Below are 19,541 nucleotides of genomic sequence, written 5' to 3'. Positions count from 1 at the left end.
TCCAGAAACAAATCTTGGTTGAGGGTGTGCCCATGGTATTGACATATTTCTTCTGTGCCTCATCATAATTCCAAAGACAAATGCAAGGGTTTAAGGTGTGTAAGATTATAAATACTAGTTTCACACAGACAATTTGTGTATGTTCTGATTTTGAGGTGTGTTAATGGCAGTTTAACTGTTGACATTGATGCTAAAACAAAACTCCAATGGTGGTAATTGGTAGATGTTACAATTTTCAGTATCTGTGATGCTTTCAAATATATCTTGTAGAGATGTAACGGTATGAAAATTTCATATCACAATTATCGTGACCAAAACTATCACGGTTATCAGTATTATAACGGTATTGTTAAAATGTGCTGAAAATGTACAAAAAGTACTGATACACACACTGAAATAATTTAAACAGGTTTTATATTTGAAAATCAACAAACAAATAAAATTAATATACAAGAGAATAGCAAATGAAGTATAATAATTATTATTATTGCTGTGGTTACATTTATTATTATTAACTTACACATTTGAAATGATCAAAATATGTTGGTTGGGTGACAAAGCTATATAACATGTTATTACATAGCTCTCTGAAATTCTTGATTCTGGTCGCTCATCCTGAAACTCCAGCTTCTTTCATGTCTCATGCTCTCCCCTTTCATACAAACACAACTGGTGCCATCATGCGTCTCTGTTATAGTTATCGATTGTATTGACAATGAAATCGCAGGACTTCAGTATTTGTATTGGACGATTGTTTTGTACATCACTTAAATGTCGCACATATTTATTATTTATTGCTGTCTTGTTTTCTTGTTAGTTTGTCTTGGTTCAAAGCAATACACTTGCTGGAAACATTTTCTTTGCAGAAGCTTGCGTTTTTTTTTACAAGTGAGATAAGAAATTATTTCAACCCAATTAAATATTGTGTCCAACTATTTACTTTTCCTCATACTTTTCCCCAACTCATGCTCTGAGCTAAAAGTTAACTTACCTTGCATTCACTATAAAGTGACGGATGGCTGTCAAGAAGATGACTCGCCAGATTGGACGCGTTGCTCCATTTCGCAGCGACTTTCCTCCTGCAAGCTCTGCAGACAGAGTTACCATCTTCTACTAATTTTCCCTCAGCATTCTTATAAAATCCAAGATATGACCACACTTCTGATTTGGTCTTCTTGGAAGGTTGGAAATTCTCCCGAGTCCTGTTATTGACTTCCGGCATGTTTTCACGAAGAAAAAAAACAACAACAATAACAATGTTGCATGCTGCGCCCATGCGTCAGTCTCATGATGGGTTTGTGTGGACAGCATTTACCGCAAGTTTTACAAATCACGATAATTGCGCACTGTTTTAATGATAATTAAATGTGACATAGTAATACTAACCGTTGGGGAATTTTATCGTGGTTTACTGTGAAACCGGTAATCGTTTCATCCCTAATATCTTGTGTAGATTTTGGGCCTTCAACAGTAAGAATAAATTTTTTTTTAAAAGCACTATGTTTTAAAAAACTATTTGTATGTTAAAAACGTGACCCAGTGTCGCAGAATTACAATATTATTTATTAATTTTTTTTATGGTTATATAAACTACACATAACAGTAGCTGACACTGAAATGTATCACAACAACTGTTTTGTTGGGTAAAAATGTATGGATACATTTCACAGTTACGCAATAGTCACCTCAAAGCAAAACATGCTTAAAAATGAAAAATTTCCCATAGATTGCCATTGAAATCTGAAGTATAAAATATATAATTAATGAAGTATAATAAAATATGCATCCTAAAAACACATTGATCAATTCTTGGTCAATGTCTGGGGATTTTTTTTAAAGTGTAGACTTTATATGGCAGACTTTGTGTGTCTGACACTATCAGATGCAGACAATGGGAGGTGTTGAAGATTGCTCCCATTATCTTACTATTTGCATACTTTCTGTTTTTTTTTTAATCTAGTTATGTTATTTAATTGACTTTGACTAAAATAATTATGCTGATATATCTTGTCTCACTCCGCATTATAGACGACTGCTGTTGAGGATTAGTACATTGTTGAAAGTACATTTATCTCACCAAGTTAAGTGTAGATAATGCAATTTCAGTGTCACAAGAAACACATTATGTATTATCACATGTTCTTTAATGAAACAACTGCTGCTATATCAGTAAACAGTACTGCCATTGCACTACACACTCATTTATGTTCTCTTATGAAGTGTATTCATTTATGTTCACTTATGAAGTGTATTGTATTTACCCGGTAGTTATTTGTCAAAGTCAAAGAAAGGCCAAGGATGTTTCATTTTCTCCTACGTATTTGCAGTGAGAAATTCTCTGTTGTCAAATGGAACAGCTATTTAGTCACTGTGAGAGAGGTATGCTGTTTTCACCAGGAGGTGAAGAGTTCCATGGCCAGTCATTAATGGTTAATAGAAAGTAGTAGATTCCTCACATGTTTGTCCTGGGAAGGATACAGGAGTTGGTGAGTGGACCAAAAGGAGGTGGATTACGATTTAGACTGTAAAGACAACACACAGTCACACGAGGAAATGAAGCACACAGATTAATGAGTAGCTATTGAAGGGTGTGCATAATGATAAATGCACTGAATGCCCTCCCGAGAAAAACGAGAGGTCGAATGCCATTCTTTGAGTGTGTATTTCATTGTGTAAAACCCGTTTGTCTGGTTTGACAGGAGCAGGAAGTGAGTACCAGAGTAAGAGGGAGGTGGCAGTAGTGAAGGAATTACGTTTTAAAGGTCTAATTACAAGCAAAGCGAGAAAAAAAGTTTCAGGGAGATTTTGGCATAGTCGACAGGATGGAAAAGGAAAAAGTGAGTGTTCGAAGAGAGGTTGTCTAGCTCAAGGTGGGTAAGGGCTTTAGTGATGTCACAGGAAGGAGGAGGAAAGGGGCAGGGCTCACTCACTTGTAACTCTTGCAACACCTTTTGGTCTCTTCGAAAGCAGACAAGAGAGTATTGTTCAAGGAAGCCACAACCCTGTTGGAAACTTTGGAACAGGAGTATACTGAACCTGTCCAGCTATCCAGGGATTTACTGACTTTCTAATTTCTGGTAAGATCCAATTTGTGATTCTTGAGAGTAGTGAGTTGGTAGATCATAAGTTCTCATTATAATTAATTTTGTTGTTATTAAATAAGACTGTCAGGAATTGTTTGAAGCCATGTTCTTTTTAATCTGCTCTTGATAGACTAATGTGCTGTACGATTTCCATGTTCAGAATGTGCTATTTCTCTGAAGTTGTTTTTCTTCAAGCTGCTTTCAAGCAGTAACTGGTGGGGAACGTTTATTAACATTCCTGGAAAATCCTCACCCCCGCACACTGATAGTAGATGGATATTGTACTTTTCCTTCCCTAAGCCGCAGATAGCTGTGACTGTACTCTGGGGAAAAGCTCTCTCAGTGCTTGTTCTCTCAGCGACAGATGTTTTGCCATGCTTTAACCACAAACCTGTTTTTAGTGCCCTCCTTTAAAAGCAAATTTGATAAGTTGCTAGCTCAGTGGATGCTTTGTTTCTGTGGTGCTTCTATTGTCTTTATAGCTGATGCAGCAGTCCTGTACTTCCAGCTAAACATCAGTGTTAATACAGATCTAGTGATGTTTGTAATGGATTCCAGGGAATGGTGTTTAGGATGAAAATAGTAGTGTTAGTTTTTCAGATTTGACAGATAAGTACAGTACAATAAATATACTGTAGAGGTTGTTTAGTACAAGATTTTAAATGGTCACTGATCACGTTGACATTAGGGATGTGCACGAGTAGTCGAATATTCGATCTGCAATAATTATTCGAATAGTAAAAATACTATTTGAATTTCGCAAAGTCTTGCTTTGCTGGCCATATATACAGTGAGCTGCATGTTCAATTCTGAACAAACAAACTAAAACTGCCAGTTATAACAGAATGCACTGGGTGGTGCTGATGAGTGTGGACACAAGTTGATCACATATGTTGAGCAAACGGTTCTGTCACTCAGTACGTTCAGATGGACACCATATATATATTCGTGTGTGTATATATATATATATATATATATAAACACCATGACATGATATAAGCTTGTTTTGATTTTAATTAGAAGCTTGTTTTTTTTTTAAATGGTGACGCAACCTTTATGACTAAAAAAAATATTAGAGTATTCGAATACCAAATTATTGATGAATGCCCATCCCTTGTTGACACTCCCAAAATCTGCTTATTTAAAAAATCAGACAAAGCAAGAAATCCACATTTGAATAGCATTTCAAATAATCATGTTATTCTCTGCTTTTGACGTCAAATCGCAAATAGGCATGCGCTCAACACGTGTGCACATTGGATAAGCCAGTAAGAATGCCAGTTAAGGTGTTTACATGCCGCGCAAAATTCGTGTAATGGGCAAAAATCTCCCCATGTCGACCGGTTTACTCTTAATGCCATTTATGACCTTACACCGATAAAAGAATGCCGTTTATCGAATGTACATGACCACTTGCGTTGTTGGCTTATTAAGCATAATCAGTGTATGAACGTGCATGTAAATGTGCTCAATGTTCAATACAAGTTTAGCTCAATTGAGAGCATTTGTAGCATAATGTTGATTGCTACAGAAAATATTACATTAGGTGTTACATTAAGGCACTTAAAGTGGAAGTGAATGGAGCCAGTCCATAAACATTATCATACACATTGTTTCAAAAGTTGAATCTCAAACTAAATGTCTGCTAAAATTTGCTTGATTTTAGTGTTGTAAAATTATGGTCATGGCAACAAAGTTGTAATATTGGATATAACTTTACACAGAAGGTTAGTAATTTATTTTATCACACTAAATATAGTAAAAATATTATGCATATAATATAATTAAATGTAATATAAATATAATGTTGACATGTTGTTACTATAGTGTGTATTTTAATGTCTATTGACTGGCCCCATTAACTTCCATTGTAAGCGCCGTACTGTAACCACAATTTTTACTTTCTTTTTTAAATGAACAAGGGTACATAATCAAAATGCTGTCGATTGTGCTTAACTTGTATATTCATGACAACTAAGTAACTATAATTCCTGTAACCATGTTCCTGGTAAGAAGCATATCAAAACTATTGTAAACCGCAAACGAAATTAACTCAAAAGTCTTTCTTCAGTGTTCTGTGCAAATGAAGATTTGAGGGTTTAACCGGATGCCTTGAAAGCTGCATGAATGTTAAGAAATTACAACAGGGGGCTTGGGTAGCTCCGCGATTTGCCCCAATAATAATAATAATAATAATAATAATAATAATAATAATAATAAATACAATAGTTTTAAAAGTGGGCCTGGTCCCACAAATAACACAGAGTGTGAATGCAAAAAAAGACAGAGACCCTGTAACTAGTAAAGTGGACCAATAAGAGATCTGAGCCCACTAACAAGGTCACGGACAGTGTGAACACAAAGTGAATTAGATACTTTTTCACTCTGTCCACTTTTTGGCCAACTTAAAGAGGTCTGAGTTGTTCTTTAAAGAGGACTCAAGTGTGAAAACACTGAACTCGTGTCTTTCTCTCTGCAGCTCTTTCAGTGGAAGCAGCTTGAGAACTTGTATTTTCGTGAGAAGAAGTTTGCCGTAGAGATCGACGACCCTCAAAGGTGAGTGGATGAGACATTTGACTCCGTGTCGAGCACTAATATACTGCACCTTTGTTGTTAAGGTATAAACCTCCATAATATAGACTGTTGTACTTGACACATACTTGCTTACTTTCAAGCACCATTTCTGGTTTGTTCTTCATTAAATGCTGCAGAAATCCTACATTTCTGTACTTCACACTCCAGTGATCTCAGATTGTAGGACACTGCCTTTGAAAAAACTGACTAATTATAAGTTAGTGATGCAAAGTCTTTTTATGTATCTGATGTTTTTCCAGTGCTGAACTGCAGCAATAAGGTGGACATTCACTCTGTGTTGTAGTAGTAATACAGGTTGAGTTTGCTCTGTAAACAAAGATGATCTCACCACTTTACTGTATGCCACAGTGTACCATATAGCCTAGTCAATCAGTATATATACACAGTCAATCTATACATTGAAAATGCTTTATGAACAATACTAAAAAACTTCATATGGCAAAATCTCTTTTGATTCAAATTAAGTAAAAAACAATTTTTTTTATGACTGAATCAATCAGACTATGTAGGGTGAAAGTCATTTGAAAGGGTCAGATCAGGTAGAAACATCTTTATTTAAACTAAATAACAGTAAAGTATTGATTGTTATCTGAATCGTTTTGTCTATTGAAACCTAGGTAAATCATTTCTGATTCAAAAACCAACCTCTCTGTTGCATTGAAACAAAATAGAATCAAATGCATCTTGATTGACTTCAGTGTACATGTGGGTCAATTCACAGAAGGACAGCATCTAGACGCACATTTGGTCAGTCCGGTCAGGTTATCCACACATGGTATGCCAGCCACTCTTTGATTAAAACCATCTGGGTGATGGCAATCAGCCAACACCAGTTCTACCTTGACCGCAAGCAGAGTAAAGTGAGTATGTTAACAGTAGCAGTATCAGTAATGTTCGTTAAACATAAAATGCAACGGCAAGGCTTTTTTTATGCTAATGTTTTATGCAAAAGTGCATAGATATGATAACAGATTTACTCAAATCTACCTCATCTTTTATCTGTAGGCAAAAATAACCACAGCAAGAAGTTTAGGAGACATTGCCATGGATCTTACAGAAACTGGAGCCCCAAGGAAGTTTGTCAGCATGGAAAATAAAGACAAGCTCATCATGGCAAGCAATGGAAGTTTGGTCTCTTCAAGTAAGATGAAACAGCCTAATGCACTCTGTTATTCTTTACAATTGATGCCATGCTTGAACTTGAGTTTGCTTTCGTTCAGATTCTGCAGACAATGAGGTGAATGAGGAGCAGAAGAAAGAGAAGATGGCAGAATTGAAAAACAAACAGAGGAACTTGGTGGAACTTCTAGCACAAAAGGAGAATGAGCTGAAGAAAATCTGTATCCGAGAAGCTGTTAGTGGCTTGGCATATTTCAAGAGACTTTTTAAAGTATGTTTTCTTAAACAGGCATTTTAATCTGAAAAGTTTTTTTCTTTTTTTTTTAATCAGGAGCTGACTGGGATGTTACCTAAAGAGTACCCTCTTGCATCAGGAGAGAAGCCTCCTACTGTTAGAAGACGCGTGGGAGCTGCTTTCAAATTGGATGATCTTTTCCCTTATGATGCGGTTGGTTCAGCTTGTATCATTCATTCTTCTCAATTTACGATCACTCAAATTTTGTGGACTTCTTTGCTAACTTGAAATTTGTCCTTGCAGGACCCTCAGATAAGAAAACTGGAGAGCCGCTTTGCTCTCCAGCAGAAGATTGTGGAGGCAGCACAAAAACTTGCCTATGAAAATGAGCTCTGTAAAACCGTGAAGAAGAAGCGGAAGAGAAACCTTGTGGATGCTTCCAAAAAGCTCCTGGAGATCGAAAATGAGATTAATGATTACAGAATGAAGATTGGCAAGGAGCCCACACAAAGAGCTTCCGTCATCATTCCTGGTGCATATCTGTTTGAATTATTCATAACAAACATACAGGAATGAAAATGGTCTTGTTTGACTTTTTCTTTAGTTGAAAGGCAGATTAAGAGTTGAAGGTGAAGTGGATAATTTTTTTCAATGTAAACATTTCTCAGAACTATCAAAACATTGCTCTGTTTATTTGAGTATCCAAGCCATCCCAAAACGGCAACATTGGCTTAACCAATGGTGTGAATTGGGGGTGGGTCTAACTATTTGCACAAAGATTGGTAGATGGGGGAGTGCTGCCATTATTCTTGTAATTAAACACTTCAGCTTTTTAGGTTTTCTATTTGTATGTTGAGATATATGAAAGTACAGCACAAGTTATTGATCTTAACATTATGAAGGCTGCAGTTTTTAAAGATTACTATGTTCAAAGGAAAACAGATGCTCATCTGTGCACACAATATTTAAGTTTGCACTTTTGATGAGCTACTATTTGTGTTGATAGTGCTAATGGACCATAACGACAAGGAAATAATACAAACAAACTCATATTCTGTTATTTTTTCAGATGATGTGAACCTTGACAACCTTTCCGACAGTCTTAATTTGGAGGATGGTGAGTGTTGAGGTTTAATGCTAGTGTAAAGCCTCTAACTATAGGTTAGACTGAAGTTGCCACCCTTTTAATCCTGTTTTTCTCATATTGTCCTAGAAGAACCATCTCAGAGACAACGTTCACGTTCAGTGCAGTATTCTCCACACCCCAACTCGTCAAACTCCTACCCTGCACCGTGCTATTCAGACCATGTAGATCCCACCAATTATATTTACCAGGACTGCAGCAGGTGAGCAAGACTACAGCTTTTTAGGGTTAAATGTATAGTTAACCCAAAAAGGAATAATTTACTCACCTTCATGTTGTTTCAAACGTTGACCAAACAGTCTTCCATGGAACACTGTATGAGATGTTTGACAGCATATTAGCCTCTTGTCACCATTCACTTTCAATGAAAGTGGAAAGTGAATGGTGAAAGTGAATGGTGACTGAGACTTACTTTCTGCCAAACATCTCCTTTTGTGTTCCATGAGCAGAATGAAAGTAATATGGGTTTGACATGAGGTTGAGTAAATAATGACAGAATTTTCAATTTTGGGGGAACTATCTAGTTAAACTTTAGCATTTCATCTTACTTATCCCTGCCTCTGGCTTGCATTTGTGCCTTGTGAGCTAGTAGATACATGTGAATAAGAAACCAGCCCTGCATTCCAGCCTTTCCCTGCCTCTCCTTCTTCCTTCACAATCTTCTCTTATCAGCCCAAACACTCACAGTGTTAAAAATAGTGCCCCAGGAATAAGCATGTTGCTGCTTGACTGCAAAAACTCTAGCAGTAATCGCAAAGAGGGGGTGTAGGGGCCATAAGCACACAGGAAAGCTGGCCTGGAAAATGTCATTAGGACAACACTGCATTAAAGGGATACTTCACCCAAAAAGGATTTAATCACCCTCACATTGTTCCAAATCAGCATGACTTTCTTTTGCAGAACACAAAAGGAGATGTTAGGCAGAGTGCTAGCCTCAGTCTCCATTCACTTTCATTGGATGGAAAAAAAAAAAGATGCAATGAAAGTGAAAGGTGATTGATGGTAACATTCTGCTTTTTGTCTTCCAGGGTAGAAGTTAAGTCAAATGGAGGTGAGTAATTGATGATGGAATTTTCAATTTTGTGTGAAGTATCACTTTAATCGAGTGGGCCAGTGATGTAGAGGTTCAATGAGATCAGACTGTTGAAATCTGGCCATAAAATGAGATGTAATTCAGTTGATGTACACCACTGTTATTTGATAATTTGTTCTTTAAAAACCAGTGGGCTTTTGTATTAGATCTAACCAGGTAACAGAGTAGCATGCCGAGAAAACTTTTTTACCTTAAAGGCATTGTATGCCGTATGGACTCAACCCATAAAGGAAGTTAGCTTTGTTTAAGCATTGTTCTTATCTGTGTTTTAGATTAAATTATGGCGAAGTCCAAGATCCTTTGGCCTACACACACGGAAACACCTTATCGACACACAGCAGCCCCTATCGTCCACCCTCACGACAAGCCCGGGACTCGCAGAGCATGCCCCCCACTCCGCAACTTCCCCGCAATGCCTACAGCAGCATCCAGCTCAGGTACAGTTCACCAGTCACACTTTACTATTCCCCAACCATCCCACAAACATGATGTCTAGATTGCATTTGTTGAGCTTAAAGGGGCATGAAATGGAAAATAAAATTGATATTTAGACATACAAGAGGTAACTGTACTATAAACACATACTGTTCGTTTTATAACTCACAACTTCCTCCCCGGTCTAAAAAGAACTTTTATAGGTCCCACCTTTCTTAAAAATCTTGTTTTGAAAACTGTGTTCGTGATGTCACAAGACATTGCTTAGTTGTATTTACACGCCCCGCAACATTTGTCATTGCACCCATGGGCCCCTCCCACTTTCATTCTGTTCATATCGTAAGCAGAGAGTGAGCGAGACAGACCTAGTGTGACCAACTATTGCTGAACATCAAAGCAGACCCATCTGGACTATTTGGAAGTTTTTCTTTTTGCATACAACATGCATGAGACGGACGTCTTTGACTAATGTCATGTTTATTGCTCCACTAAACTAAAAAATGGGCTGTCAAGTTACAACTCAGAAAAGGGGATGCCATTCAGTTTCATTCAGCTGCTCTGCATCTAGATGTTCTTATGCCCATTTACCCTATTTTTAGTTGTTGTTTTATGTAAACGAGCACTAGCTGGACGCCTCAGTGCACCTATGTGTTTGCGTCATGTTTCACCATGCTATAGACCGTGTATGTGCTGCTAATATCAGCGTGGACTGCTTCATAATATGATTCAAGCTTTGCAAAGGAACTGTTATAGAAGAATTGGCAGTTAAAAACACTTGGAATTGACTGTAAAACAGTAATTAATTAGTTTCATTCATGAATATTTTTAATACATTTTTAATACATTTGGATGCAATGTGTTGAATAAGTGTTGTGTAAACGCTGAAATTTAGTAGAGCGCTTGTTTATCGTCTTCTGATTGAGATTCAAATATTTCTGTATTTGAGGGGATTTACGATGTTAGCCAATCATAACAATGTTTGTTTACACTGAAGGTTACAGGAGATGCTGAGACCAAAACTGAGCAATTGTGACAGAGGGCTAGAGACAGGGTGGAAAATTATAATTTATTATTAAACTATGACAGTTTTGGTGCAAAAAACATTATCAGTGGACCTAAGGGAAGATAAAAAAAATAAATAAGAAAAATCACATTTCATGAACCCTTCTAAGGAATAAAAGGACAGGGTGCTCACGATAATAGAAAATCTGAAAACATTAGGGGTTTCCATGCCTTAATAATTTTAAAAATGCCTACAAGTTGTGCAAATTTCATTTGTGATTATTGCTCTTTTTTATGCTTGTGTAAGATAATACTTGTCTGCTAGTCTGTGTGAAACAGTCTATACACTAATACTCATAGCTGTTTAAATCTATTAATTTAAATAACAGATGACTGTGTGTGTCACAAGCTGTATGAAAGTATGCCCAAGCAATCTGCATTAATATGTATGCAATAATTTGCCAGATTCACAATATTATTGATTGCAAATTCAAATCACTGTAATAATTTTTAAATATCCAGTAATCATGACTGACTGAAAAGTTCATGGAAATGCCATTGAAATAAATTTGTCAAATTATTTAATTTTTACAAACTATGGTACATTTAATATGAAACCAGATGTAATTTTTCAAAGATCACAATGTTTATATTTTATAAGCTATATTATGAAATAATTAGTTATTTTCACATTTTTGGTGATTATTATGTATTTCACTTCCTGCATGCAGCACTCATTGTCGGCAGCGCAGTGGCAGTCTGGAATCTCAATCGCAGTTCCTTACAGAGAGCGAGCCATCCGAGCCCATCTTCACCATCTCTCCTCCTCGCCGTAGCAACAGCACCGAAATCCTTGACGATGGCTCCTCCTACACCAGCCAGTCTAGCGTAGAGTACTCTGCACCCAGCTACTATTCCCGTGCCCAAAATCGCCATAGAAGAAGGCAAGGCAACATTTACGCCAACACTGGAAGCATGCCTAATCTAGCCCAAAATGACTCAAGGTGTTATACCACCCAACCTCAGCAGCAACCAACCACCACAGTCTATTACGTTACCGGAAACCCACGGTACATAGAACCCGAGGTGTACCCAAATGGACCATACATGTACGAGACTGAGATGGAGGGGCACTATAATGTTAACCCCTCCTACCACAGACATGACCCCCACGGGAACTACAGCCAGGATGAAATGGATGGGATGTCTCAGAACCTTTATGCCACTTTAAGGCCACAAAGGAACCGTCCTCCATCTAGAAATGAGAACTTTGTCAAAAGCATGCAAAGAGCGGAAGTTGTGGAACACTTGCGAGGTTGGTACCATCGACAACACAAACAACAAGTCTACGACACCTACAGAGGTCCCCAGCAGAACCTCGGCTATAGGACCATGTCTTCAAGTTATGTACACAGCGACAGTACAGCTTCCTACTCGTCAGGTGAGAAGTGTTAAAAATACCACCTCTTACTTTTACCACACTTGTGTTGGAAAGACTTTAGGGCTTCCATAACTAAAGTGATCTCAAATGGGTGAATCTCATGAAGAAATGGCAGGGCCATATTTCATCCTTTTAAATCAAAAGAAAAAAGGATCAAGTCACATTTTGCAAAAAAGATAAAGCCTAGGACCATTAAGATTGAATTACTTTGTGAATTTTATTTTCATGATAATCACATTTCCCACCAAAAGTTTTGTTTTGTCGTAATACAAAATAGTATTCTATTTTGGGATGTTCTTAATGCAAAATATAATTTTGTTTTCTTAGATTTTGAGGTGATGTATGGCCTGAATATTTCTTGACGTGAAATTCAGCCAAATAGTGGCCACTCTATGTAATTACTTTTTACACAAATAATACTATGTAATGGTGGCAAATGAGTCGTACACAACATTGCTGAAATAAAATAAAAATAAACACCAATTTTGTACACAAACATTGTAAGAAATATTATCTATTGACAAAGTTGTCAGTGTATTTGGAACTGACTTAAAGGACAACTTACACTTTTCAGTTGTTGTTGATTATCTCAAAATGTCCAAATGTTGGCTGATTAATCAGCCCGGCTTATTTTTATAAGTCTATCACTAGTCTCTAACCTCAGGTCTTATTGGTTTTCTCCCTGAATACAGAAGTCGTTTTTCTTCAGGCTGAACAGTAATGTTATCAACAAGATATTCTCCTTCATTAATTTATTTTTCATTTTATTGGCAGTTGGTTCAGGGAACTGGCACGGTCGACCAGTCATGGGAATGTCGGAGTATGATATGCCTCTTCCACACCATCAGCCCTATGGCTATAGCACTGTCCATCACAGTCACCCCTTACACAGCAGGTAAAACTCTTCTGTGCTCGGTCATCATTTAAAGATGACATAATTAGCCTTTACCTGAACTGCCTTAACCAGATTGAAGCACCTCCATTACAATGCCAAGTGCCAACTCACCGCCATGTGGTTCTTTAATGCAGTGCATTGCTCACAACTTAATAGTGGTGCTTGCTAAGGCAAACATTACTGTTTCTATTGCTCGTACTTGTTCAAATCGCTAATCTAAGTATTAATTTTTGGCTTGTAAATATTCATGCACTTTTTGTGGAACATACATGAATGATACCTCAAATGTTGTGGCTTCTTACAGAGAGGTGTGCTTAGGCCTGTCGTGATTATTAAATAACCACCTGATCGTGGTTATTTGAGACAACCGCGATTACTGGACATTCAAATTCCTATCACATTTTAATGCCCAAATAAGGGAATTTAAGTGAATATACTTTATAAATGCCACGATTGGGTAATTTGTGTGTCATTCAGTTTAACTTTAAGTCTGAGCGTCACTGAGCCGCACCGTGGAGTTCAACCAGCTCCTGTCTTGAAGAGCTCATGAAGCGCTCTGATGCACGCGCTGTCGGCAGAGGCTTGCATCTTAACTGCCGTGAAAATAAAAACAAACAAGTATAAACTTTGATAGTGAACGCAAAGCGCTCCGGTTTCACTTTAAACAACTTTGTAATGGCAAATGTTCCTGGTATATACACGCAGTGACACAGAGGAGGACAGCCCTAGGTGTGCTATTACTTTTCTAAGTGAGCAGACATGATTTTCACTTGGCGTACATTAAAACTGGTGAATAAATACCCTTACATTGACGTTGGGATTCATACCAGTATCATAGAGACTTAGGAGTGGACTCTTTTGACGTGAGCCAGTAAGCAACCACCCTGAACACCTTAGAAATGCCCTAGCAGCCACATACGACCTGGAATCTACCCACAACACCCTAGTATTGTGGAGTTTTGCTAGGTTTGCTTTAATGATTTTGAATTGTATTTCTTGATGTATGCCAAATAGTAGACTATCTTTGTGATGTTACAGTTTAGTAGAGGCAAGTTCTAGATGCTAACAGCTTGTCTAAAATTATGAAATTCTGCAGAAGCACTGGTACAGTACTTGCTCACGCTATCTTCTCCTTATTACCGTTCTTTCTCTCACAGACGCGACTCCAGCGTACACCCTAAACATGCTTGGCACTACCCTCAGTACTATCCTCCTCATTTCTCCCAAGCTTGCTCATCCTCCCTCCCCCCTCTTCATCCTCCTCCCTCCTCCTCTTGCTATCAGATGAAGCAGATGGGTTTGTCCCCGCCTCAAACTGGTGGTGCAGGACATGAAAGGCTTAATAAAGCTTCATTTGCTAAGTGTAGCTCTTTATAGTAAGTAAAGCGGCAGCTGTGTGGGGTTGCTTTGTCTGTTCCCTGTGTGATTTGTCAAGTCAACGTCTAAAGCTTGTTGTGTGTTGTAAAAGTTATATTGCATGGCTTTCTTGTAAATTTGCTCATATTTCTCCAAACAAGAATTTATATTTCGCCCCAATATTTTGTTATTTACTCACCCTCGTGTTGACAAGACATATTTTTTTTTCCATTGAATACGAATGAAAATAATTTTCTGAATGTCCAGTGTTCTTTTTTGTACAATGAAAGTGAGTGGGGACTGAGGCTGTCGTGCTACAAAAATGACCATGACTGTGTGAGGAACAGACCTAAATGTATTCGCTAAAAAATCTTTCTCTTAGCCGTAGCTCTCAAATCTCATTTGCGCTTGCATCCAATTCAAATATGGTGTCATGTTACAGCAGGTTTAACGCCAATGATGCCAAGCATAATTGTTCCTCGTGCATCTCATCACAGACTTTAAACTTGTTGCCATTTAATTTTAATTATGAAAATTACAAGCAAATACACAATAAAAGTAGTCTATACGACTTGTGCGAATCATTCAAAGTCTTCTGAAGCTGTACGATTGCTTTGTGTGACGAACAGAACGAAATTAATGTAGTTTAAATATTGTTGAAAATGTTCCTCTCTGCCGTATCTCTCAGATCTCATTTGCGCTTGCAATTAATTCAAATATGGCTCATCAAGGTGTATCACAACAGCTTTAATGGCAATGATATCAAACGTCATTGGTTCTCTTGTAACTTATCCTAGCTGTTAATGTCATCATTTATTTTGATTTGAAGATTTTCAGCGAATAATGACTTAAATTTCAGACGCATGAATGACATGAGAGTGAGTAAATTATGACAGAATTTTCTGAAAATCATTTTTGGGGAAACTATCACTTTAAGCATCAACAAACCACTCTGGTTGTGTTTTATGAACACACTTGAACACTTTATTATCCATTTGATCTGACTGCTTGCCCTTCCTCCCAAACCAGCCCTGACCCCCAACTTCTGGCTCCACCTCATGACCCTCTGGACAGATACCAACCCGAGTATGGGTGGATGACTCCGGGCAGGAGAAGTCCATTGCCAGTGCCTTTAGAAGTGCCTGGTGCTGTTGCCAGTGGTTATGACCAGGAATACTTATACACTCATTGCTAGTGAAACAGACAACTCATAAAAACGTGGTGAGATATAAACATAAAGGACCCACATTAACTCTCTAACTATGATAGCAAATCACAAAGGGGCTTAACACTTCTTCCTAAGCACTATGACTGCTTTCACTGTCTTCTCCATGGCACTGTCTGCTTGGATTTCTACACTCACTGGTGGTGGGACTGTTGTGTCTTTAAAAAAATGATGAGTGAAAGCATGCAACCACTGCACTGAATGCTTTTGATTTGCTGTGTGCAAGTTTTGACTAGCATATGTGTGTTTTTGTATGGTCTGCTTCAGGTGTGTGGAACACTGTTTAATGATGTTTTGTCTCACTCAACTTACTTGAAATCTGTCAGAAAAACACAATTACATACTTTAATAAATAAATAATAAGTCAACAAATTGGCTGCCACATAATGAAACACGGCTAGTGTCTTGACAGGATATACTGAATCCCTTTACACGAAGCAAAAACAAACGCTGCCAAACTAGCTGCAAAAGGAGTTATTTTTGTAACAGAAGTGTTCTTGCAATTCATTGAGTGGAACTCTGGTTTTTAGTATATCTGGCACTGTATATACAGTAGATCTATTTTGTATGGTTTAACAAACTGGGGTTTAAAATATGTGGTCTGGTCCATAATTTTAAGTGACTTTTACCCAGAAATGCACTTTAATTTTCATGCATTTAAGTAAAAAGGAAAGTCGCAACTTTATAATGATGTAAGTATTAGGTTTCTACTTATTATTATCAGAATGTTTGTAAAGCTATAATCATTTAAACATTGCCTGAGACTTTCCTTTTTACTTAAAGGAATAGTTCACCTAAAAATGAAAATTCTCTCACCATTTACTCACCCTTCCGTCCCAGATGTGTATGATTTACTTTCTTCAGCAGAACACAAATTAAGATTTTTTTTTTTAAGAATTTCTCAGCTCTTTTGGTCCTTACAATGCAAGTGAATGGTTGCCAACATTTTGAAGCTCCAAAAATCACTTAAGTCAGCATAAAAGTAACCCATAAGACTCCAGTGGATAAATCAGCATATTCAAAAGCAATTTGATGGGTGTGGATGAGAAACAAAGCAATATTTAAGTTGATTTATTCTATAAATTCTTCTCCCTGTTCAGTCAATCTCCACTCTAACTTTCACATTCTTCTTCTTGTGTTCTTGGTAATTCACTTTCTTCATGCATATTGCCCCCTACTGGAAGGGTGGAGAATTTCTAGCCCAAATGGACTTAAATATTGATCTGTTTCTCACCCACACTTATCATATCACTTCTAAAGATATGGATTTAACGACTGGAGTTGTATGGATTATTTTATGCTGCCTTTATGTCTTCCATTCTCTTGCATTATATGGACCTACAGAGCTCAAATATTCTTCTAAAAATCTTAATTTGTCTTCTGCAGAAGAAAGAAATTCATACAAATCTGGGATGGCATGAGGGTGAGTAAATGATGAGAGAATTAAAATGTTTGGGTGAACTATCCCTTCAAGTGCATAAAGCTCAAAATGGTGATTCTGGGTCAAAGTAATTCAAAAAGTATGGATCAGGTCACATATTCTTTAACTTTGTTTGCATATCATTGGCTTGCATGTTTGTTGTTGATCTTTTTTATGAAATATTAAAACTTGTGCTTAGTTGTATATTTGTTTTCTATTTGCAGATCGTACATGGATGTGAACCAACTTGATTCTCACATGAGCAGTCCAATGGACAGCAGTTTTGACTCCGAAGACCAGCGTACACTTCATTGGCACGAGGACTCGAAACCAGGAACAATAGTGTAGAGAGCAAGAAAAACTGTTTCATTCTTTTTCACTTATTATGTGCCTTGTTTTCATTCTCATCACATTTTTCTAATTAATGGTAAGGAGTTTAAAAGTCTGAAATGCAACAACCTCTACAGGAATGTTATCAGATAAGAGCCTTAAAAAAGATGTGCTAGTTGATCCTGCTGGGTGACTTCAGAAAGGACAAAGCATTCTGTGAACAGACCTATGGGAAGCTCTGAGTCGCTACATAACTAAAGTGATAGCACTATGACTGAACTGCTGTTGAAACTTCGGCCTTTGATGCTGTGTTGTACAGTGAACAGAATGGAGTGAATACATTTTCATCCACTCGACGTGACAATGAAGGATATTGCAGACATTGAGAACTACATCAGGCACAAACATTGATATGAAGGATTGAGACTAGGCAAATTTCTTACGGTCAAAGTCTAGCCAAAATATTTTTAAAGCTTTTTTTTTCACACTTGGATTGTAAATGTCATTCATATGCTGATCTCATCATTTCTTGAGAAACCTTTTACAGTGTTTTTGTATTCAAAACCCTTAATCTGAAAGTACTTGGAATGTGACCGAGCAAGAAAAGCCTTCTATTCAGTGTTTTCTCACACTTTCAGTTGATGTGCATTCACAATACAGGCATCATTCCAGATCCTTTGTTGCTTTGCACTTGTACTGTGACACCTGTGTACCATTTCTAACTTGGTTCACAACCAGAAACAAAGTTCTTTATTAGTGTGCTACTAACTTAGACCAGTCACAAGCAGTATTACTGACATGTATTGCACATGCCAAGTACTAGTAAATCATGCATGGGTTTAATATTTTACTTTGCGTCAGCCATTGCAAAGTATTTAAATGTCTTCTTTGAATCCTGCTGTGAGTGTTCTAAGAAACAACTAATTAAAGAGAAGGTCACTAACTGTCAGGTACAATAATTTTGGACATTTAAAACTGCACTTTTAAACCCAAATGGACTCACCACTTGTGATAGGAAACTATGAGCTTGCGCATAGCATCTTTCTCTAGCTCTCCAGAATGGAGCTGTATACTCTTATGTATTTGTAAATTATGTAAAAAGGCTTGTTACCTTTTTATACCTTTTTTTAGAGATTTGTTTTTATCATTTTGAAAGATTTTTTTTTTAAAGCATATAATATATAGATGGGATTTGTCAAGCTGATTCTTAGAAATTTCTTGAAAGAAAATTCATTTGAATTAAATGAGAATACCAAAGTTTCGTGGACATGTTATTGACTATATTAATTTTAAAACATGAATGGTTTGATTTAGTTTATTAGAGTAATTAAAGCTTTATAACTCTATAAATAACATTTATCCCGGTGGCCAGTTACCCATTCATTCCTCTGAGGGAAACAGGGAGAATTATTTGGTAGATTTGTCTATTTTAACTGCAAAAAACCCTAAAAAACATGCTGAAAAGCTGTTGTATACTTATTTGCTTTTTTAACAAAGCCATCGACACTGAACTAACGTTTTATCGCATACAATTTGAGATAAGATGTAAGAACTGCTGTGGCTGCATGCAATACTTCAAAAAGACGTGAATGAATATAACTGATATTTTGGCTTTCCTCACAAAAATGAATGGGTACTATGGTTACCTGGGCTTGTTTTCCCCACACTAAACCACACCTCAAGTGTTTGACGCATTGCAGATTACATCTATGTTTGCTACCTGCTAGGATCAAATAAGGAAATTGCAAACTTGACTTATGGTAGTAATGCTGCAAACAACAGTCTAATCATGAGAATAATTAGGCCACCATTAATATTATATATAGAGAGCTTTTTTAATCATGTAAGAGTTTATCCTTTCCAAAAAAAAAATAGAAAATTATAATAATTTCATTAATTGACACTTTTAATAAAAATAAAAAAGTGACCTAAAAGAGCAGTGCAGGCCAAGGAGGCAATAACATAGTTACAATTATTTAGTGAAGTTCTATGTAGTTCATTGTATGAAATTCATAAATTTCTCATATACTTTAAATGCAACCAAGTAGTATTAAGGCTGAACAATATTCTGTTATTGTCACTGCGGAGTTCTGTCTTTCTCACGGATAAGAAAGGGCAGCTTATCATCATGTATTAAGTATTAAACCTGAAGAACATGTTTTTGAGGC

General features: G+C 37.0%; 1 protein-coding gene across 3 annotated transcripts in view; it reads left to right on the top strand.

The window, feature by feature from the left end:
* The window catches only part of LOC127653997 (FERM domain-containing protein 4B-like), a 71,573-nt gene extending 52,950 nt beyond the window's left edge, over positions 1 to 18,623 (top strand). Inside the window, exons 12-24 of one of the 3 annotated variants that reach the window (XM_052140905.1) lie at positions 5,563 to 5,639; positions 6,400 to 6,538; positions 6,684 to 6,819; positions 6,899 to 7,032; positions 7,129 to 7,245; positions 7,336 to 7,564; positions 8,102 to 8,149; positions 8,249 to 8,378; positions 9,542 to 9,706; positions 11,438 to 12,147; positions 12,922 to 13,042; positions 15,428 to 15,619; positions 17,268 to 17,400. In XM_052140905.1, the coding sequence (XP_051996865.1) occupies positions 5,563 to 5,639; positions 6,400 to 6,538; positions 6,684 to 6,819; positions 6,899 to 7,032; positions 7,129 to 7,245; positions 7,336 to 7,564; positions 8,102 to 8,149; positions 8,249 to 8,378; positions 9,542 to 9,706; positions 11,438 to 12,147; positions 12,922 to 13,042; positions 15,428 to 15,593 (2,172 nt within the window). In that variant the 3' untranslated portion in view covers positions 15,594 to 15,619; positions 17,268 to 17,400. Of the gene's footprint in view, positions 1 to 5,562; positions 5,640 to 6,399; positions 6,539 to 6,683; positions 6,820 to 6,898; positions 7,033 to 7,128; positions 7,246 to 7,335; positions 7,565 to 8,101; positions 8,150 to 8,245; positions 8,379 to 9,541; positions 9,707 to 11,437; positions 12,148 to 12,921; positions 13,043 to 15,427; positions 15,620 to 17,267 lie in introns of all 3 variants that reach the window. The other 2 variants (XM_052140904.1, XM_052140906.1) reach the window with 2 other exon arrangements.
* The last annotated feature ends 918 nt before the right edge of the window (positions 18,624 to 19,541 follow it).

This window comes from Xyrauchen texanus, chromosome 13 (assembly GCF_025860055.1).
Source record: "Xyrauchen texanus isolate HMW12.3.18 chromosome 13, RBS_HiC_50CHRs, whole genome shotgun sequence".
Classification (NCBI taxonomy): Eukaryota; Metazoa; Chordata; class Actinopteri; order Cypriniformes; family Catostomidae; genus Xyrauchen; species Xyrauchen texanus.
The sequence above is the reverse complement of the archived record's forward strand: the minus strand, read 5'-3'. Positions and strand labels throughout refer to the sequence as shown.